Source organism: Rhinopithecus bieti, unplaced genomic scaffold (assembly GCF_001698545.2).
Source record: "Rhinopithecus bieti isolate Rb0 unplaced genomic scaffold, ASM169854v2 scaffold_12152, whole genome shotgun sequence".
Taxonomy (NCBI): Eukaryota; Metazoa; Chordata; class Mammalia; order Primates; family Cercopithecidae; genus Rhinopithecus; species Rhinopithecus bieti.
This window is the reverse complement of record NW_016807218.1, coordinates 118,357-141,458: the sequence shown is the minus strand read 5'-3', so window position 1 is coordinate 141,458 and position 23,102 is coordinate 118,357. Positions and strand designations below refer to the sequence as shown.

Sequence of the window (23,102 nt, the reverse complement as noted above, 5' to 3'; positions counted from 1 at the left end):
AATTTGTGGAAAATAAAAGTTTTCTATTTTATAGAGCATGTTTAACAAATGCTACTTGGTAATTTTCCCTGCCCTGACACTGACAGACTTGATTATTTCATTGGTTTCTAGAATATCAATTCTTTTAATGTTCTAAATATAGATAGATAAAAACAAACCCTAAACTACAAAATAAAGATGTTTCTCATATTTGTATAAGAGCTATTTTCTTAGAAAGGTCTGCTCTGTCCTGCGTATATCCTATTCAGCCTAATTTAAATTCCTAAATTATTTTTTGGTGAGCAACTTTTATTCTAGTTTTAATTTGTTTTACTGTTTTAGCTATTTTCTGTAAGGTACTATCATACTTCTATAGAGATGCTTTTTTGGATCTAAGGATGTGTTTTGAAGACAGAGCTAAGGGGCGTTCTTAATGGTCTGAATATGAGTATAAGGGAAAGAGAAAAATTACGGATGAATCCAAGGCTTTTGGTTGAGCAACTGGAAAACTAACCATCAATTGAGATGGAGAAAACCATGGGTGCAGCAGGTTTGGGAAAGGGAAAAGATGGGATTTGGACATGCTGAATATGAAATATCTAGTAGTGGAAATGTTAAGTAGGCACTTGAATATATTAATATGTAGTTCAAGAGAGGCATTTTGTCTAGAGATATAAATATAAGAATCATTGACATACAGTGGTATTTAAAGCCAGAAGACCATTAAGTCACAAAAGGAGTGACTGGAGATGGTGAGGACGAAATTTCATACTCATACCAGTCCCCATGTTAAAGAAACGAAATTAGTTTGTCATAATTCATTCTGAATAAACCTATGTTGTTTCTTAGGTGTCTCTATTTCCCTAAGTATTTAACTTTATAATCCATTCTATAATGTAGTCCAGAATCAATAACAAGCTCACCATTCTACTAGAACAAACCTTCCCTCTTTGAAAATCAGAATATCTCTTCAATATATGATTCGGTTTAGATTAACGGCAAAGGTTGAAGTTATCTTAATGCAGTGGGATAAAATCCCATCTGGATAATAATTTTTTAGTTTCCTCCTGAGTTTAGCAATTATAGCTGTTTAAAGGCAGAGCCCATTGATTTTTTAGGGCACACTTGAGTGAAGATGAGTGGGTTTTACTAATTGAGACAATTCTAAAATTGTGTTTTGTTAGAGAGAGAGAGAGAGAATCAGAGACAAAGTAATGACACAATATAAAGCCCTAAACTGTGATACAATCTACTTTCCTCATTCATTTCCACTATTATTTTTCCTATTTAGCCATGATTATTATAAGCAGTTTTTAGAAGCAGCTGTTACTAAGATGGAAAGGAATAGAAAAGTTCTTAAATATTGCTTTCTTAAAAAAAAAAAAAAAGCTTCAAAACATCTGGGTTCTGCACTGAGAAACATTTTGGTGAGACTGAAATGATTATATAAAAGATTATGCAGAAGGAACAGCAATGATATTTCTTCTTTATTGCCTATATTTTGAAATCTCCTTTTACTTTTACAGTAGTTTTGTCAAATGCTATGAAGTTTAATAAATTTGCCAGTTTTCTCATTTTAAATGCTGGCAGACTACTTAACTTTGGAATGTGGTTGCTCAATATTTACCAACGATTGAAAAAACACCCATTTCAGTACAAATTTTTAGCTTTGTTTGTTTGATTACTCCAGCATTTTTCCCACCGAGGGATGTTCCCACCCTTCTTAGAAGTACCCAAAATTCTGAGAGGTGAAGGGAGGAAACATGAATGACAATATGCAATATAAAAGAGGAAATCAAAACCAAAAAGTTGGCTCAGACTCTTAGAACACACCATACACCCTCAATCTGAGCTCAATCTGAGTCAGAGGGTTATGTTATCACCTTAGCTGGAGCTGTTTTTGTTCGGTCAGTATATCTGTTGTCACTAGAAAATAGCATAGCCAAGTCATCTTTCCCAATGGAGGAGAGTGTGGTGTCAGAATTTCAAGAAGGTCCAAATCAGAACACCTGTGTGCCAGACCGGCCCAGCTGTACATGTGTGCTGGCCAGAGCTGCAGAACATCATCTGCTCAGCACATGAAATGCCAGTCTCTTTGCTGAAGATGGGTTTGAAGGATTAGATTCTTAAAACAGAAAGCTCAGAACTCGGTTGTAACATCCCTAGCCTTTCTCGTATTTTAAAATAAACAATTTTAGGAAAAGGGGATTAAAGGCTCATATCTGAGAGATGACAAGTAGGGTATATTGCTAGCTCCAGAAGAATTGCCTCAGAAATTCTTTAGTCGGCCCTTGGCTTTTCATTCTGGTGACGAATGAAGTATGACTATAATTCCAGGTGTTAAACATGTGCACATTCCAAAAATGTTGTATGGGTTGCTGGGTTTATGACAATCAGATCAACAAGGGAATATCTCTTTCCTAGCCCTTCTAAAACATGATGCGATATTTGACCCATACCCTGTCCTGATCATTGAAAATCTGGTCAAAGGAAACACAGTGAATAATACAAACTCTATTGAATAATTAGTATTAACTGCCTATCTTTTTTCCTACTAAAACTGGCATCTAAAAAAGTATAAACTAACACTCTTGCAATCTGGGGACCTCAATTTCCTGCAAACTATCTTTAAGTCCTTGTTTTACAATCTGTCACCCTTCAATAACTACTAGTAGTTATCGGGTATTTAAAATGTTATTTTTTGTTGGCGGTGGTTTTAGTTGTTTTGTTTGTTTGTTTTTTGCTTTGAAGAGAGATTTACAATCTGGTCCTCTTGAATATTATGGTCATTTTGGATTTTCTCCTCAGAGACGAGAAGATAAGAACTTCAACAATGTTTCCAGAGTTTATGGGCACAGCTGTATAGAGATGTTAACCTCCTAAAACAAAACAAAATAGAACTCCAACTTGGGAAAAAACCAATCTCATTCACTTTTAAAAAAACAAAACCAAAAAAACAAAATTCAAGTGGTCTTCTCACTTAACAAGGCAACACTGTCCTATATTAAAATTTTAATCAAATAATTCTGAGTTTGAAACTGAGTCACATGGGAGCACAGATACCAAGTATTGAGCTTGCCCAAAACCTAAATGGTCACTTTTTTGGCATCATCCTTCCTGCTTGATTACCTCCTTCAAAGATTTACTGATTACTCTGCACATAACAGAAGCTTACAGGGTTTAGGGAAGGTTAAATGAGGCAACATAAAATTCCTGGTATAAAGTAAGTGCTCTACAAATATTAGCTGTCACTATCTTCCAGAAAAAAAGGATGTATTTCTCAAATATCTAGTCACACTAATGCTGTGTGTAGCATATTGCTAGGAATATACTAGAGTAGTATACTGATGCCAGACTGCATCATTTAACGTCAGACTGCATTATACATGGATAAGCAATGACTGTGATTTGGAAGTTGGTCTATTTATCCTAATTGATTTTGTTCATCATTGTGTTAAAAGCAGCAGTCAGTTATGTTCTTCATTTCCTTTCCATGAATCAAAACTACAAAATATCACTCCCTCAATATCTTACATTAAATCTCACTATGATGATTACTATTGAAACTTCACTGAGTGTACAATTCTTAATTCCAATAGCATGGATTTGTCATGAATTATGTGTTCACTGCCTTGGCTTTGTTTTCCAAAGATATTTGAAATAGTCCTTGAATATCCAGAACATCTTGGTTCCACCATTAGAGCATCTTCTTTGTTAGTGTCTGACTCTCCCAGAGTGAACATTTAAAAAAAAAATAGTGGTGAGGTTGAGCTACACTATTCTTTATTGATTTCTGCTAAAAACCAGGGTTATATTTTTAGGTCTTAATTTTATAAGGTTCAGGCCATCAAATATAGTTTCTTTTGGTGTTGAAAGCTTTTATTTTCTAATGAGAAAATTCATAGTACACACTTCAATTCAATTTGTAGTCAATCACTGGGATGGCTGTGGCAGAAGACCTGAGTATTGGCCACTTATGATTTTAACAATGAGAATTTTTAAAAAGACCAAAAATGTTACAATACATTGCAGATGCTGTGGCCAGGACCCACTTGGAAATGTAATTTCAAGAGGATTTTCTTGTTAAAAGCCATTTCCTCCTGAAAAGTGTTGGGAAGATAGCAGCAGGGCAAATAGGCAAACAAGAAAAGTTACAAGGATTTCCAAAGAGTACTGTGGAAGCATGTATTAATTTGAACAACTGCAAGAACATTTTTATGGGTTAAGAAGTTTAGTCTTTCCTCTTAATTTTAATGGGATGGGTTTGCATTTTTTTAAAATAACTTTTAAAATTAAAACAAATTTATTGCAAATTGACAATTTAGAATTGTGTAAATCTATGGGTACAAGTAATATTACAATTATTAAATACAATTTAGAATAATTAAATCAAACCATGAACAGAAAGACAAATAATGCATGTTTTCACTTATATGTGGAATCTAAAACAATTGAACTCATTTTAAAAATAATTTTTGACAGGCTTTTTGTGTGTGTGTGTCTCTGTGCACACATTTTAACTAAGTTGCACATGAAGTAACGTGTGCCACCAGACTGGACCCTGGGGAATTGCATTGAGTATGATTTGTTCCTGCCTCCTCTTTCAGAAAAAAGATGGGTTTGGGGTGGAGAACATACCACTGACCAACGTTCATTAACTGCCTCTAGAACACCATGATTCTTTTGGAAATAATAAGCATATTACATGAATTTTGACCATGCTCTTTTAATGGAGAAGACCAGATTACAAAATAATATTCCATTATATTTTAAATTTTAAGACTTTCTAAACCCAACTGAGGGTTTTCCACCTTAAAACAATTGACATTGAAAGGTTTACAGTTATAATCACAATGCTGAATCCTTGACTCAGAATGCTTGTTAGAGCTTGAAAAAATTACTTGGAGAAACAACACATTTATTTGACATTCTCACCTTCTGTGGGGTACTTTGTTTACGGAAACAACAAAAAGCCACTCAGAGCCAAGTATTTTGAATGTGGTGTGTGAATCAATACGTATAATGTTTTTATGGCCCTAAAGTCATGGCCTAAAATAAACAAACATGTAAACTACTTCTAAATTAATTTCAAAACAAAGGTCTGCATAACAATATCAAAGGAATGAGTTCTCTATGGTGACTAATATGGAAAATAATGTTTGAGAATGTTTGACTACAAAATCTATGACAGTATTTTAAACTTGTGTCTTTATTTATCAAACGTCTTAATTTGATATATTTCAGCACATTTTCTGTTGCTCTGCCCTACCTGCAGTAAGTTCTTGTCCACTTTACCGACATCTCTCCACCAATCAATGCTGAAGTCACCGCCAATTCCTACATTCCAACCTAGTTATTTCTCCCCACACTTCTACTTTCCTGTGAGCCTGCCTCTTCTCACTAATATTTCTTATGTGCTTTGAAAATTACGAAGTTAGAATCAGACCTTCTCAGGGAACAGTGAGGCATTTACGAAGGTAAAAAAATCAAACTTTAATTTCTCCTACAATATTTGTGGGGAAAAAACAGACATCAATTCTTTACAATGTCAGCACAATGCCCAGCACAATCAGACCTTTTCCTGACTGTTTGTGGAGGTAGCTTGCTTGTACCTATAAGTCAGCCTGACTGTCTGCCCAAAGAGCCAGGGTATAGTCTGTGAAGAATTACTAAAATCCCTTGATTACATTTTCTGTTAATGAGGAAAAGTTTTTGAGTGGATATTGATATCCAGTTTATTTTATTCATTTGCTTCACTTCTAGCAAAAAGCAGAATGTTTCCATCCTTAATTGAAGTTAACTAGATAACTAAGAGATACAATACAAATGTTCACCCTTAGAAATCTTTATAAAAAATAAAAACTCATCAAGTTGTCCAATTATAAAACTGTATTAGAAATAGAATCATGAACTAGACAATTTCTGGGAGCCTCTTTCAACCTTAAAGTTTCAACTAGATGCTTCAAATGCATTACATTTGTTTTTATTGCTACATATACCTTGTCCTAAATGTTTGTTGACTGTGATCATAGTATCTAATACACTTAAGAAGTAAGCAATTAGCAAGTTGACTGACTTACCTGAAGAATTTGAATCACATCTGAATTTTGAAATATACCAATAGAAGGTCTGTAGCTGGTTTCTATGGCCTCCAACTTATATGAGACAGTCTAGCACGGTGATTAAGTAGGTTAAGTGTACAGATTTTAGAAAGACTGCTTGGTCTTAAATCCCAACTCTGCTACTCATGAGCTGTGTGGCTTGAGGGACACAGTAGAGAGAAATAAGATAATTGATGATATTGTGTGCCATGTTGAGGAGTTCATGTTCTAGAAATGGACATAGATGAACATGTTCATGTTCTAGAAATGGACATAGATGGAGAATAGACTGATCAGATTTTTACATTAGAAAGCTCACTTTAGAAGTAGTGTATATAATGTTTCAGAAAGTAGGAAACATTTATAATATTGTAGTAATCTATTGAGAAAAAACAATGGTCTGAATCAAGGCAATGAAAAATTGGGATGGCAATAAATCAGTAAAAAAGGATTACTATTAGGGAAGAAGTAGAATCCCATAAATTACAGTATAATTGCTTCGGAGGAGGGAGAGAAAGCAGGAAGCCTAGATTGTTTCTAACTTGGTCAAATGGTTGGGTAGCAATGCTAATTACCTTTATATGGAATACAAGAGGGAAGCAAGTTTAAGAGAAATAAATACTGTTTTTAGTTTTGGAACATGTTCAATTTGAGTTGCCTGTCAGATGTCCAAGTAGATGTAACTCCTGGGAAGGTGGATATATAGAACTTTTCCTGAGAATCTAATCATATAATTGATAGTTTATAATCCTTGGCCTTATTTTTGCCACAATTGTCTCCCTCTTTGCAATTTTTCCATAGAGTATAATCTTCAACTTTTCTTCATGCTATTAAAGAGTAATAATCATGTTTCTATAATTCATTACTTTTGCTCACATATTGAGTAAACTGGAAATCAAAGATTACACTCAGAGCTGGATAAAATTAAGAGTATTCATTTATTTTGGAAAACAATTTTAGCTTATAAAAACAAAAGCATCATGGTGAAAGACATGGAAGAATCTTAAATATATACTATGAAGTGAAAGAAGCCAATCAGAAATGGCCACATGTGATATGATTACAACTGCATGACATCCTGGATGAGACAAAACTAGATATAGTACAAAGATCAACGAATATCAGGCATTAGAGAGGAGGAATGGGTAAATAGGTGGAACACAGAGGATTTTTAGGACAGTGAAACTATTCTGTATGATACTGTAATGATGAATAAATGTCATTATACATTTGTCAAAACCTATAGAATGCAAAACGCAAAGAGTATGGGTTCTATTAATAATAATGTATCGACATTGACTCATCAGTTGTAACAAATTTACCACACTAATGCAAACTACAAATCATAGTGGAAGCTAGGGATAGGAGGAGGTAAGGGAGTTTATGGAAACTTAGTACACTTTTAGTCAAACTATTTTGCGAAACTAAAACTACTCTAAAAAACAATGAAACCTATTAACAACAATTTAAAAAGAATCACACTAGTTCTCTGAACACAAATTTTACCCCTATATTATTATATGCATATTTATTAGGTTACCACTCTGAGATTCCTGCACATATAATATGAATAAATGGACTTATTACATTGTTTGACGCTTGTGTAACAATACAATAATGTGTTTTCAACAGCTTTGAAAAACATTCACTTTCTTCTTCAAAAAGTTTTTGACAAAATATATTTCCTTTGTCCTAATCTATGTGGTTTTGCACCAGTAAAACCTGGCTTTACAATTGGTTATTTCTCTGAACTTTGTCTATTCTGAAGCCTGTAACCTATAATGTGTCCAAAATACGATCCTAAAACTTAGTTTCAGAACCTTAAAAATATACTGATATCTATTATTGAGACTCTTATCAAGCCTTTCAAGGTGTTTTGAAAATATGTAAATAGTAGCACATCCCAGGCATGACAGAAAAAAATAAAGGCATACGGCTCTTCTTGAATAGACAGGGTATTCTAACAGCAAGCAAGAAAGCTGTTTGCAGCCTGCCTGCAAGAACAAAAAACTAAGTTCTTACTAGAAATATGAAAGTATGACTACTGATACTAGTTTTTAAAACAAATCCAAGAAAATCAAAATAAATAGACAAAACGAAAAAAGCAAACAAAAAACTTCTACTTTCAATCTCTCCACCCATATTTTTAAAAAGTAATCCATCAAAACAGAAACTAGATTCATGATTCCAAAATTATAAATTATTCTTTGGTTGATTCTAACTGCTTAATTCAGATTTACACTTCATAAATTCAGGGTGGTATGGTTTTAAATTTCTTTTTTGTAAAACAACCTCTAATGATGTTGAGGCAAATAAGCAGTGTTTTATGCTTTGCAAAGAGATGGAGAAAGGACTTACTGTTATGATAACCATTCTACTAATAAAAAACCTAAGGCTTAAAGGTGTTAGATAGCTTCTTTGAGGTCCTGCATATTTTTTAAAAATAGGCTAACGAGGTTTTCTTCTAAATTGATATCCAGCACGCTTTCAGGCTCACCTGCTGTCCCATGCAGAAATCATAACCCCTTTCAACAGTATGTTCTTCGAAATTAAAGTGTGATAGTGCACAAGGCATATACCCAGAGGGAACATAGGTAACAGACACAGATTAATCATGTGTGAAACATCAGAGTATCAAATGTTTCATAGTTATGGCTCACTTACCCCTGAAGTGGAGAGAGAGGAAGAGATTAAGCATATCCCCAGGCAAAGAGGCCCATCCCTCTAAGTCAGAGGTCCGCATGAAGTTGAAGAAGGGAAACTGGGAGAGGACTGGAAAAGTGGATACTTCTCTACATGAAGCTCAGGCTGCTTCCAGCATCCCTCACTGGAGCTGATTCAGAGACAGTGTCTTCCTAAAACACTGCTGATCTCCAAGCACAATGCCCCAAATTCTCTGCCCAGGAAGCGCAGTAATCTAATGAGTCGGTGGTATTCAGATCAATTCGATGAATAATGATTTACATTAAAAAAAATTTTTAAAGATAGAATAATATAATAGCACACAGCAGAAGAGAAGGACTAAAATTGAAAAGTCATACTGTATTCCCTACTATAAGATAGTTTATTTTGAAACTCTTTTAGGAGTGTGAGTGGAGAAGGGAGGATACAGAATCACAGTGTAAAATATATTTCTTTTTCTGTCAGAAAAGTTTAAAAGCCATTGGCCTCTATCCTAGTTGGCACTTGGAAAAGGACAAGCACCCTGCATTCTGAGCAGCCCCACCACCACTTTTGTCCTTTCTGTTGTGTGCTCCTGCCATTGCTGTGCAGACTTTCCAGCCAGGCTTCTTGCTAACCATGTCGTTAAAGTATCAGGACTGAAAAAGTGAGCAACAATACAGTCGAAGCCACTTCCTTTCATTAACTTTGTTTAAAACTGATTGACACAGCTGTCATCGTGACACTGTAAACTTTGATAATACATTTTGACCTAAACAAATTTAGAGCTGAAAAAGAGTCTACGTATAATTTTTCTTCCACTAGGTAGTTAATCAACTCAAGGCGACTGAATGTAATTCTTTCACAGAGCTTTCTTATTCAATATTTAACAGAAAGTGTTTCTTCTGATTATTTGAAATGTTTATATTAGAAGTCAGAGGATGCAAGTTCCAGTGAGAATTTCTTTGTCACAGGCATTGATTATAGTACATTGGGCAGATCATGAAACATCTCTTAATCCGATTTCTTCGTGTGTAAAACAAGCAAGTTAAATTAGGCAGTTCCCAATGTGTTACCCAGTTGTGTGTCCTGCTTTAGTCTGTTGTATAAGTTCTTGAAACTTTTAGATAATAAAAGTTTCTTTTGGTCCTTTCTATAAAACTCTCTATCTTTAATGATAATACTTAAGCACATTTGGAGAATCCTCTTATTTGGTTATTAAAATATTCAAACATTTTAAAAGATTCTTATCAGGTTGAAAGTAAATGTTAAGAAGGTTTTTCACACTGAAAATTAATAAAATATTATTTATGAAAAGTAAATAGCAAAAAACTCTAGTACATAGTTCAATATATAAAGATAAATATATGCTGTTTAAAATATTTGTGCATATTATATTAACATTTTATGAGCTTAAGTCATAGTTACTTGCACATTTTAATCAGACATGAGTTTCTTTAACAAGTCCATCACAGAGAAAAAAAATGGAAGTCTACTTAAACTCCAAATACTCAATAACTTAAACTCCAAATACTCAAGTAGGGTTAAAGAAACAAAAAGCACTTGTTTTGGTAAGAACCTACATAGCATTGTTTTGTCACCCGTGAGTGATGAAACAGACCAGAGCGCAGAACGAATTTTCAGTAATCACACTTGAGTGTTATAGCTTTAATTAATGTATAGGCTTTTTTGATAACTTTGTTTTGTCATTTAATCATGTCAGAAATCATGAAGACTTGGTTGCCCGACTCCAGACAATATGAGGTTAATAAAAAAAGGCGTAATTTTGTTATCAAGGGTTTTCTGTTGTGGTTACTGTTATTTCTGGCAGGATTTCCAAAATAGTTGAGCAAGAAATGGGGCCTAAATTTTATAAAACTAAAAGTAGACAGCTGCATATGTGGCAGGTGATTCCAAAAAGGAAAATAATGTCAGTAAAGAAGAGAAAGTGGAACAGAAAGAAAAGAGAACTGTTGAGGGAGCTCACATTTCTAGGTAGATAATTGTAGAGAAATAAGTGAAGAAAATAAAGAGGAATGAACCAGAGAAGAAAACAGAATAGCATAATAGTAAACATGCAAAAAATGAATTAGGCATAAGGACTAGACAATAGACTGCCGAGAGTACGGAGCACGGTTAGTGGGGAAAAAAGACTCTGCATTTCAGAAGACTAACACAATACCTGCTGCTCCAAATTTCAAAGGGTTGAGAGGAAATAGAATGTGAAAACCATTATTTGAATGTGGTTGTAATTTCAGGTGATTTTAAATGATAATTATTCCCTCTGCCTCTCATTTGGATGAAGATTTTTTAGTCCATTATCAGATAGAAACATTTACTGGCAGTTTGTTTCCAATATGTTAAATGAAATTTATCACATGCTTCCATGAAATGTATTTCACTCTTGATTTAACGTTACTAAAATATTTCAATTTACCTAAATCACACAAAAAAATCTCAAAATAAAAAAAAAAAAAGAAAATGATATAGAAACAATGAATTCCCAGTTTCTGAGTCCTCCTGGAAGAGACAGCTGACCCTCAATGAAGGTTGTTAGCCTTCCAAAATCCTAGCAAGCTGTCTTGGCCAATACACTATATAGAAAGTGTCAAGAATCTTGCCAGTGCAGGGGTTTTCTCACTTTGGAAAATTTCAAATGAATACTGTTAGAAGCAGACTAACATGATGTTCAATTATTTTGGTTCTTGTGGTTGAAAAACTAATATTGTCTTGCTTATGATCTCCACCTACTATGATTGTATTTTTAACATCTGGGGTACCCTTGTTTCCATGCTCTTTCCACAATTCCACTAATTACTTAATTGTTTGCCAGTGTGCTTATGTTCTACAAGACAACGTTGACTTATCATCTCTCTTAATGTAAACATTACATAGTAGAAATGTCACATCATCTGTATGTGTATGTTTATTTTGTCTCGTTTTGCTTTATAATTCTTAGCCTCAGAGTAATTGAGTTCATTTTTTTCCTTCTCGTACCTCTGCCCAACTTGGTGGGGAAGATTAAGAGGCCACTTCTTATTTGGTGCACGAGCATTTGACTTTACTTATTTCTGTAATGGCAGTGGTAATAATGACATCAGCACAACAACTAAGTGCACTTTCTTATTCTTCAAAGTTTTCTTTATATATATTATCTCATGTGATCCTCACCATTGCCCAGTAAGTTAAGCATTATTACTCTTATGGTTGTTGTTGTTATTGTTATCCCTATTTTATGGGTATATTGAAAAAAGGAAAGACTAGAGAGATTAACTGACTTTTCCAAACACATTAAACTAATCAGAGGTGAGTGGAATTTAAAACCTGTTTGAAATTGTAGTGCTGTGATGCTGACACAGATCATCTGATTATCTGAACTGCAGCTAGAAGGGGTCAAAGGTAAGGAAAAAGCAAAAGCAATACAAGACTCTAAATTTAGAGAATTTCCCCCATCTGATCAGGATGTAGGACATGTCAGCCAAACAAACAAAGGCATTGCAGAGGAGCCATTGGGAAAGCCTGTGCCTGTGCTTCTCTATCACATAGTGACATTCAGATTCAGGAAGATGAGGACAGGGGAATTTCTTGCTGGGTGTGAAGAAAGAAGAGAGAATAAGCTTTATGCAACAGAATCTACTTTCTACTTGGGGTGACACTATCATTTTATACTTTAATGGGAAAGAGTAAAAGAAAGATAGGGTTATGTGGGAAGGCAGGGAGGGAAGTAGAGGCAGAGGTGAAAATAATGTATTGTTATGGTGCCTGCCTTAGCATCCACGAAGTACTAACACACTTTAGACTTCTCAGAGTAGCAGCTGGGGAGCAACAGGGAGTTTGGATTTTGTTGTGACTTTCAATTAAATTGGAGTTATACCCATGTCACTCAAGTATAGAGAGGGAAGAGTAAGTGTTCATGTTCTCTCCTAAATTCAGAATAAACAGCATATTGTAGCAGCATAAGTAGGTGGTTTAATATATGGGTTCTAATATTAGATTGCTTAGGTTTGAACTTTAACTTTCTCCATGTACAGCGATGTGACTTGTACACATTGTAAAACCTCTCTGTGTCTCAGGAATGTTTTTATTATTTATTAAATGTTTCGTCATTTATAAAAATAAGGATGATACTAGGATTTGTTTCAAAGGGTTGCCTAGAGGATCAAAAGAGTTAATGCAATTGAGGATTTAGTTTCATGCCTGGCACAGAGTGAATAATCAATTAATGGTACCCCTTATTATAATTTATTGTGTGCCATAAGTTCTTGCAAGCTAGTTTAAGGAAATAATATACCTGAAGATCACTCACTTCTTCTATTTCCCTGAAGAAAGAACAATCTTATTCCAGATGATAAAGTATAAGATGAAGATCTAATGTCTCCTGGGAGAGGTTTGGACAGATCTATCACTTTGATAAGTCAGTTTCCCTAATTGTGATATTTTTATTTGTTTTGTCATTTAATGTACTTATTAGCTCATTGATTTTTTAAAATTGTAGATTTGTTCTTTTTTGCTTTAGATTGTTTTATTTTAAATTAGATACTGCAAAGTATTTAAAAGGATATCTGATGTCCATTTGTCCCTTTTGACTCTGTGGAAAAGATAAGTAACATTTTTTAAAATTTACTACTTTTGTATTTTGCTAATTTTATTTCTGAATTTATTATTTAAAGCACATAGAGAAATCTAAACTATTATTGAGATTCCCAAAATATAATCTGTTGTACAGATTCAGGGGTTGTGGAATACATGTTAGTGTAGCAATTTTGTTGTTAGTGATACATAAACTAATCACTTCTATTAAAAAATTTAAACAGGATATTGAAATCTTTCTGCCTTAAAGTTTTCTTTGATTCAATTTGCCATTACAAAGAAAAGAACCTACCAAATGTTATATTGACTGACTTCTTTAAAAGAATGCTTTATATTTGTCCTAACACAACAATTAGAGAAAAATATGATATTCTGCTCTAGTTCCTGTCAAGAGTGGACAGAGAAGGAAGAGAAAATTGACTTTCACTTACCTCAAATAGTAATACTAAATTTTTCTTATGCATTCTGTATTAAATCTTTCTGCGCAATCTTAAAGCGATGCTACATAATGCAAAATGTCTATCAATTATGATTAGCCTTACTTCCTTTTGGTTTATGCTTCTGGGTTGTTAAAAAAGGACTCAGTAAGAGGCTCAGGCAGACACAAATATCACATAAACCATTTGAACAATCAGATAAATTGCTAAAAACAGGTTTATCTCCTTGTTATAAATGAGCACAAGTGACTAGAGGCATAAGGAAGTAAAACAACTCCAGCAGGCTGTCAGAAAGTCATAGGCAGAAATAAGATTGTAATTGATTTTGCTGTTAATTCAATACTAAAGAATAAACAGTCATTAGAGACTGAGTCTAAAATGGCAAATATGTTAACTATTATAAATTTCTTCTAAAATATAACCGACTATTTTAATGTACATTTAAAGCAGTTTGTAAGGAAATGAAGAAGAGTCAATATTTTCCTAGATCAGAATACACTAGCTATAGTTCTATGACATTGCCTTACCTAATCTTAAAATTATAAGTTTCAAAACATCTTGGAAAGGAGAAGAAGGTGCAAACGTTTGTACTGGAGAAGAATATTCAAGAAGATTATGACAGGGTCAGAGTCACAGCTGGAGTAAGTTTGAGCAACTTTGTCCTCTTGTGCTCTCTAGTCTAACACAAAAATAAAATGATGGATGTTCATATTAGATTATCATTAAAATTTCTTGCTATTCACGAGCTAACTTTCCACTTGTATCAACTATCAATTTTCTATAATTCGTGGTGAGAAGAAAGGAACGTTAATATGGATTATTTCAAATTCCTTTATTTTAAAAAATTTAATCATAAAAATGATTTTATTTCCTGATTATATTTAGTGTTAGTCAACGTCCAGAGAGGCTATCAGATTATTTACTCTTAAGCAGGAGAAAGTTGGGCTGAGGTTAGAAAAAAAAGTCATGGATGATTTCAGAAAGCGAAGAGATCGTTTACCGAAAATAGAGTATATAGTTTATTTCAGTGAGCACTTTCATGAATGTTTGTGCATACAGATACAGCATACTTTCATTAAAGAAAATGCACTCTACAAATATTAGTGCTCTTCAGTCAACTTGTTCAAGCTTCTCTTTCAGTGAATTTTCATTCTTTTCTCACACATAACTTCATCCAAACCACTATCCTTGAAGTGTCCAAGTCATATTAGAAAAGCATAGAATCTGAATTTATGTTAAACCATAGCTTGTTTTGAGAAACACATATCAGAAAGCTCATCTACATTTAAAATATAACTATAATTATCACTGTTCTAGTCACTTTTAAAAGAATCGCAAAATGCTACTGCATTGCATTCAAATTAAATTCATCTGCCGGTCTCAAAAAGACAAAAAAGGTAGAATAAAAGAAGCAATTGCAAACACAAATCCAAAGGTTTTCATTCACACAGAAAATATGTGAATTGCAAAGCTTGATTTTTTTAGTAGTTTGGGTTTTAAAATTTGGTTTGAAGGTGGCTCATAAAAGTCAACACCTCAAACTTCAGAGGTTAGCATTGAGAAATGGCATACTTCGGTCAACAATAATATTATTCACATGATGTTGAAGATTTTTGTTTGAAATTATTTTAATTTAGAACATCTTGAAACAGTCTCCTTAGAAATTGGCCTATATATTAAAAGGCATAATAATTTATATTTATTAAAATACTATTAGTAACTGTCCTGAAACTTAATTTAGCCGTATACAAAAGTATAGTACATCCACTGACAGATATTATTAGCAATAGCTGACAAATAAAAGGCAAATTAAAACATTGATGTGAAATAATTCAGCTAGTTCAATTTTTGCTAATTCTGTATCAATCTTTCTGAATACTGTTCACCTCAATTACTATGTCAGTTTCTTTATAACTCATACGGTGTCTTTGAAAGCAAACCTAAACTGGAGAAATGTAACACCTCTGAGAACAGTGGATTTTTCTCTCTCTAAATCTTTTCTAATTCAAAGGGCACATTTTAGATTGTATTACAAATATCCATCTCTATTGGACAAGGTAGAATTCCTGCTACATAAATAAGGAATATTATCTTTACATGAAATCAGGCACTTCCAATAAACTTTTTAGAGGCTCTCATCATAAGTCTCTTTTTCACTCTTTGTGGATTAATGATTTTCTAATTTATTCAAGATTTCTTCTGCGTGGCAAAAATCAATTCTCAATATCCTGAGAAAATTAAAACAGGCTATTTGCAATTTCCATTGGAGAGAAAGAACACCAAGGACTAAGCTTCCAATCTGCCGACCTGAAGCTGCATCCTAGAGCTTCTTCCTCCTGTGTCCCTGAAAGAAATCTATTTCAACATCATTTGTCAAGTATAAAGGGAGTTGGGGGAAATCAAACTTAATAGGTCTTAGGATGATACTATATGGTTAGCTAACTAGATTAGCTGACACTTTAATTCCAATATTTTCAATCATATTTTACTATTGTGATGCCTAAAACTCTAGTTCAGCTACATTTCTATTCTAGAGTTTTTCTCTACAAAAGGAAATGATATCTTCCCTGTAATAGCCTTTCTAATTTCCATTTCATTTATGAAAATAATAATAGTAAGAATGTTGGTAACCACATAACTATAGAATAAAAAAGATAAAGAGACTCGCAAATATCCAAAGAATTATTCTTTTACTTCAAAGAGAAAATGTTTTACTATTTGTTTCTTCATAACGGTACATACTTTAGATCATTCATTAAACAAGAATATACAAAATAAAATTTTCCCATTTGCCAGTTATCCTCCTGCTATTCAACCCAATATTTTATTTTGTTTTACCTTTATCTTGAATATGTTAACAATTTTTTTCACAAGCTTAATGTCAAATTTTAACAATCTAGGATTCCACTTCAGTAAATATAATAAAAGATATTCCATAGAACTGGTATGTTATGAAAAGCATATTAGAAATTCAACCCATTTGTGAAATAAATAAATAAATAAATAAATAAATAAATAAATAAATAAATAAATTCTCAATGTAAGGCGATGTAAATAGACTTCCAAACTCTTTAAGAAACATAATCAAGTAGCTATTTGGAGAGCGAGCCACATAAAAACGTATTTTATACCGATTTATATACAGACACAGTATCAAAACATAAAGAAGAAGCTAGGTTGTGGGATGCATTCCTCAGTCTCACCTGTGTAACGCTATGGGTAATGAAAAGACGCGTGTAACTGATCTTCTGACAGAGGAACATCAGGTATGTGGGCCCAATTGTGGGACAGAAACAAAAAGCGCTTTACAAAAATTTCCCAGAAAATACATAGATTAGAATGGAAAGGAACCTCAGTACTATTGAGTGCTTCTCTGTGTCCTTGGGAGAACTACACATTAAGCTTTCTTCAACTGGGAACATGAAATTTGAAGTCAGTAGCACTAGAGGAGTCATGATTTAGATTGAGAGCACCCATTCTTTCTAACCCCTGTTTCACCTTACGACACACTTCTAAGAAAAGGTTAGGTCCATTGCTATTGATAATCCTAGGGTGTCTCCCAGGAGAGGAAAAACGAATGAAAGTGGTCACATAAGCGTGTAGGCATGTGCACGTGTATGAGGATGTGCAACAGTTATGTTTGTGTGTACGTATATGTACTTTCTTATTTTTCCTGAGACCTTAAAAAAAATCTGATTGCTGATTTTGTAATCCCTTGAAAGGATAGCTGAAATGGTAGACATTTCAAAGATCTGGGAAGAGTTCTGGAACTGCAAAACTAGCAAAACTGCAAAATTGTCCCCGTGAGAGGGCAGTAGGGGGCCAAGCCCGGGCCTGAGTCTTGTCTCTCTGTCCATCCCAGACTGGCTTGGCCCTCTCTGTCAACCTTCACCCTGCTGGCTGCGCTGTGGACAGGGGCGGCGGAGGACACCGAGAGCGCGCAGAACCGCAGCATCATTCGGCTCCAAGGAAACTCAGATCTTTGGGGCTTGGGCCGCCGCCAGGGGTTGACACTTGTGCTGTGCGAGGTGCGTGTGCCATTGGCAAACTGGCTTTCTCAGTTTTGGCTTCCCACAAAAAGGAGCGGAAGGGGGAGCTGTCGTGATTCCCAGTGCCCACAGAGCCCCCTCTCCTGGCCACTGCGCGCCAGCCACAGCTGGTACCAAGTGTACGCGCTCGTCTCTGTGCGTGTCTATTTGTATAACTATTTGCAAGTAGCTTTCAATCTATCTGTCTGTGTGACAGAGACAGAGGCGCCTGCGGAAAGTTCCCTCTCTCAAAAACGCCTTCAGTATTCGGCTGTATCGCTGGCGCCTACGACTTTGTCATTGCCATCTCATCATTTTGCTTCCTTCCGGGTGATTTATGTACAATTATGCGTGAGTGAGAAATGCGTGTCTACTGCAGTTGTTTTGTCTGTGACCTTACTTCTTTGAAGAGAGAAAGTGGTTGGGAGGGAAGGAGAACCTGAAAAGGACTAATTCCCCCTCCGGATTGTAAAATATAATGGTTAAACGCCCAATATCTCAATGTCTAGACTGAAATCCCACTCTGCTACTTATACTAGCTATGTGCCTTAGGCAAATCGTTAATCAATCCGTGCCTCAATTACTTCATTAGCAGAATAGGAAAGCAACAGCATCTAGCTCACGAAGTTGTGAAGATTAAATGAGTGAATATGTAAAACGCTTAGAACTGTGCCTGGCACGTTAATAGGTGCTGCAGGTTAAATGCTATTAACATCTTCATCAGTTGATCACAGTGTTAAATGGAAGGACCATCCTGACCACTTTCTCCAAAGAAAAGCACTAGATCTTGATACGTGCCCACGCCCCAATGCAAAGGTGAGACCGAATCCTAACCCATTCACTCCGTGCAGTGCAGGACCAGCAGCCACCCAGACACCCCCCACCCACGCAGACCCTGTTCAGGGAATCCCTCCCCAGCAGTCTGTTCTCTATACCCGGGGCCATGTTCCGAATTTTGCGAGATGCAATGGCAAACGGCTAGCCCAAGAGAGCTGGCCCCTGCCTCTCCTGTCTGAAGAGTGTGTTTGAGGGTTTTCCTACCTGCCCCAGGTTTTTGCCCTTCTTACTGCCGCCGAATGCCAGTCCTTGGTATATGCCCGCAGATCGATTGGCGGCCTGAGCAGGCGTCTCCCCGCCCAGAGAGGACTTGATGGAGTTGAGTTTGGCTCGCGAACTGCCGATCTGTGAGCTCTCCACCATCAGCACCGCGGCCAGTAGGAGCAGGCAGCGGGACGAATCCTTGCACCGCATCAACGCGGCCATCTCCCGGCGAGGGGTTCCCCAGGAAGACTCAAAGCCCGAAGGGGTGGGAATCCAAGGGGAGGCAGGACCCCAACACTGGGCCCCTCACTCGGGGCGCGGGGGCTTGCAGATTGTGTTCCCTCAACCCTTCCTGGTTCGGGGACCCAGGACCCTATGAACTCAGTCTCACGCCTCAGGACAGAAATTAGCGGAACCCAAGCGAGACCAGCTTCTCCACCAGGGCAGGAAGTTCTGCAGTAACTGGAAGCAATCAAAGGCGAGGCGCTTTCTCGCCAAGGAGGCGTGACCCAAGGTGCAAGAAAACCCAGCCCTGTGGATCGCACCGCTTCCGTTGCTTCTTGCCCCGCACCTCCTCGGTCCCCTCGGGATCTCAGCGGTTTAATTCTCCTCTTAATTGATCAGGTGGCCCGCACCAGTTCCTTCTCCTTCCGACTCAGTTGCTTTTCTCTCCTCTCTTTTCCTATCTTTTATGTGTCAAACTTCGCAGGACACAACGCTCCGTTTCAAAGTTAGCAGGCGCTTTAGTAGGGGATCAGGAGATGTCCCCGGACCGAATCCTCGAGATCTGAAGAGAACCGAGGTCCCCCACACGCGCACTCACAGTTGCCCCGAAGCGTAGTCCCTTGACTCACAAGAGACAGAAAACCGCTGCCAGCGCAGCGACGCCAGGCGAGCGGACTTGCGCTACGCTCGCCTCGGGCTCCCGCTCTCTCTCTCTGCTCTCTCCCCCTCCCTCTTTGCTTTTTATAGACTCCCACAGTGGGTTTTTTTTTTTCTTTTTTTTTTACCTCCGCCCCCAATTCAAGAGTGACGAAGAGTGAAAGCTTTTCTCTCACCCCCCACCGCTTCCGCCCCCGCCCCCCACCTCCGCGTGCTGCTTCTCCTTCTGTGGCTTCCACTCCAGCTTTTCCTCCTCATCCTCCCGCTCTGTCTCCGCCCCACAACTGCTGGAAAAGGGGAATACAGCTTTTCCATGGGGTGAGTGGAACATAGGGGCTCCTAATTCCTGCCAACAACTCCAGCGGTTGGAGGAGTCTTTGGAAACAGGCGGAGGGCAAAGGTGGAAACGGAGAGGGGCAAGCTGCCACCACGTGATCGCCGCCACCCTTCCTTAGATCTTCCCACCCTTCTTCAGCCCCTGACTCTGCGGGGAGAGCTGGAAAAACCCTATGGAAGCTTTAGAAAAGTGAGCATCTGCGCATCTGCTCATTAGAATTGTATTATTTGTGCGCTCATGTTTGGTTATAGCCTGTGCCTCCAAGGGAGTGTGTGAAGGAGGAGGATCTCACAGCTCGATTGAGCATCTTTACCATGCCAGGCAACTGCTCTTTTTGCGAAAAGGAAATCCCAGATAGGAATGAACGGGGGCAGGGAGCCTTTAAGATCCTGTCTCCCTTGGCTTCCTGCCTTCTAACCCCTGGAAATTACAAGAGAAGTCATTCCTGTCAGCCCCCGGGGCTCTCCAGGTCCAATTCCCTTCCGTTGAAGGTCGAAGGCGGCTCCGGGAACTACTGGGACGCGCTGGAGCTTGGGGGCGCCAGTGGCAGCAGTTCAGCGAGCCACGGAAGTGCTGCAGGAGACAAGCGCTGAGTTCGGTGATGTCTGGTGGCCAAGTGCGAGACTTCCCAAGCACAGCAAGGGATTGTTCAAAAGTTGTTGCATTTCTGCTTCGCGGACACTAACGGTCAGGAGCAGAGAAATCCAAGCATTGAGCCACAACTTGAAGTTAGAAGGCTGCTAGCCGCCAGGGGAGGATACTAGCAGCAACCTCTTCAGAATTTTTGGACCTAGATTTCACAGCTTTCACACCTGATCCTGGCGCATGTCCATGAGTAGGAATTAAACTTGTCGCTAAGTGAGAATGTTAGTGACTCTTATTTTCCCCAAAACAACGCAGAGTTCTAAAGTGTGGATTTAGAGCTATTTTCTCCCAGACAGCTCCGGTTTTGCAAATTTCTCAGTCCTGACCTATGAATCTGTCTGCTCTGAAATTCTTCATTTTCAGAATTTTTTTAATACACAAGCAAATGGGGATTAAAATTTGCACCCTTTGGCATGTGTTCTTATCTTTTGAATTTCCTTTCTTTAAGATAGAGATTTTTTCACATTTTAGTGCGTGGGTTTTTTTTTTTTTCCCACTTTAAAATATGCCAGGAATAACAATATGGATGACCCTTGAAGGACATCATACGATGTCACAGAAAGACAAATCCACTTATAGGAGGTAACTAAAATAGTTAAAATAGTTAAAATAGTTAAAATAGTTAAATGCGTAGAATCAAAGTTTGGAATGGTGGATACCAGGGATTGGAAGGAGAGGAGAATGGGGAGTTACTATATCAAGGATCATAAAGTTTCAGTTAACCAAGATGAACAAACTCTTGAGATTTGCCATATGGTATTGTACCTATAGCCAACAATAATGCATTGTACTTTTACAAACTTATTGAGAAGGTAGATCTCATGCTATATAGATATAAACTTTATATGTGTGTGACATTACATACATGTACAATGTATATATGTATTTATATATATATATACACGCATATAATATTATTGTAGTAAGAACATTTAACATCTATATATGCCCAGTAATAAATTTGTAAGTTTATAAAGTTAAGTGAGGCATTCTAGACACTAATAAAAGGCAAGGAGATGGGTCCTTACTCTATAAATAAAGTACTTAGGATTTCAAGCTTAGATTTTACGAAAGAGTATATCTTTTGCCTTCATTCTGGGTTTGCCAATCAGAAAGCATGACAGAAACTGAGAAAATTAACTTAGGAATCTACTGGTTTAAATATTTCTGAAAAGTAGCTTAGAGGAAAAGGAAAAGATAAAAGCTAAACATGTAGGCAACAGATCACTCTACATTCACTTGGAAGGGTGTAGACTTTGACCATACATTGAAGAACAAACACAAATGAACCATGAGAAAATGTGAGGATGCTTTGCCTGTTTCTGTCACTTCTTTCTTTCCTTACTTCTAAATAAAATAATATCCCACATACACAGGCCTAACTTTACTTATATGTACTGCTAAACAGAAAAGAAATATCAAGCACAACACATTCACTCTCAGTTCTGAGTACTAACCTAAAGACATTATCTCAGAGGCTCATTCAACACCCCACAAGTTCCAACAGCAATTTTTTACAAATACAGTTAAATTGAAAGTCAGCATAAAATCTACTTACACAAACATTCTTCCATATAAAACAAAATCAGACATACAGAATCAAAAGCTAAAACATACACAATTACGCCTTAGGCTAAAAAGGAGTCAAAAACTAATTTCATTCATGAGACAAATACTTTCTGTAAATTTTTTTGACAGACAGAAACAAACATACATGACCCATATGTTGACAAGTAGATATGCATACACAAAATCAACTAACTGTAAATAAACATAATCCTTTGGATTACTGTCATAGCACCACACGTGTTTTTCCCTTGTGTGTTTTCCTAACTATAAAGACAAAAGCTTCATATTTTACTTGGGAAAGTAGATTTTTATGCCACTTGCTATAACATAATTAGAGAGTAGATATTTAAAAATAAGACTGTACAAAAGCAGGATGTACAACCCTCTTGTCCAGAAGAAAGTGCCTTAATGGACATTTTTTCCTTTGGTCATACATTCCCTCTTATCTTTGCTCCTCTATCTGTGGGGCCATTTTGGTTCATAGAAAAGCCACTACTTTCTCAGCAGTTGTTTCTGGATCCTGGATTCCTTTCGAATACTTAGTCCCAAAGGTATATAACTTGTCACCTTAGTCTTGTTTACTGCAGCTTACTAATTTTCATCCCATTAGCTCTCTCCCTGCATTAGTGAATACTTCCTACAATAGCCTTTTTATCAGTTGTTCATGCATTCCCCACACATGAAGCAGGTATGGTGCCCTGAGGACACAGTGGTGAATGAGTGGGGGCCTTCCATCTAAAGGGGCTTGGAGCTCTGTAGACACCTTGATTTACTAAAATCTGCTTCTAGCCGCTCTCAGAAGTGGCTGCTGTGAGCCTTTCTTTATTCTCAG

At 36.7% G+C, this 23,102-nt stretch overlaps 1 protein-coding gene across 1 annotated transcript in view; it reads right to left on the bottom strand.

The window, feature by feature from the left end:
- The window catches only part of DKK2 (dickkopf Wnt signaling pathway inhibitor 2), a 121,608-nt gene extending 101,786 nt beyond the window's left edge, over positions 1-19,822 (bottom strand). The window contains exon 1 of the mRNA XM_017880446.1: positions 18,838-19,822. Coding sequence (XP_017735935.1) covers positions 18,838-19,059 — 222 coding nt within the window. The 5' untranslated portion in view covers positions 19,060-19,822. The remainder of the gene's footprint in view (positions 1-18,837) is intronic.
- Positions 19,823-23,102: the final 3,280 nt, after the last annotated feature.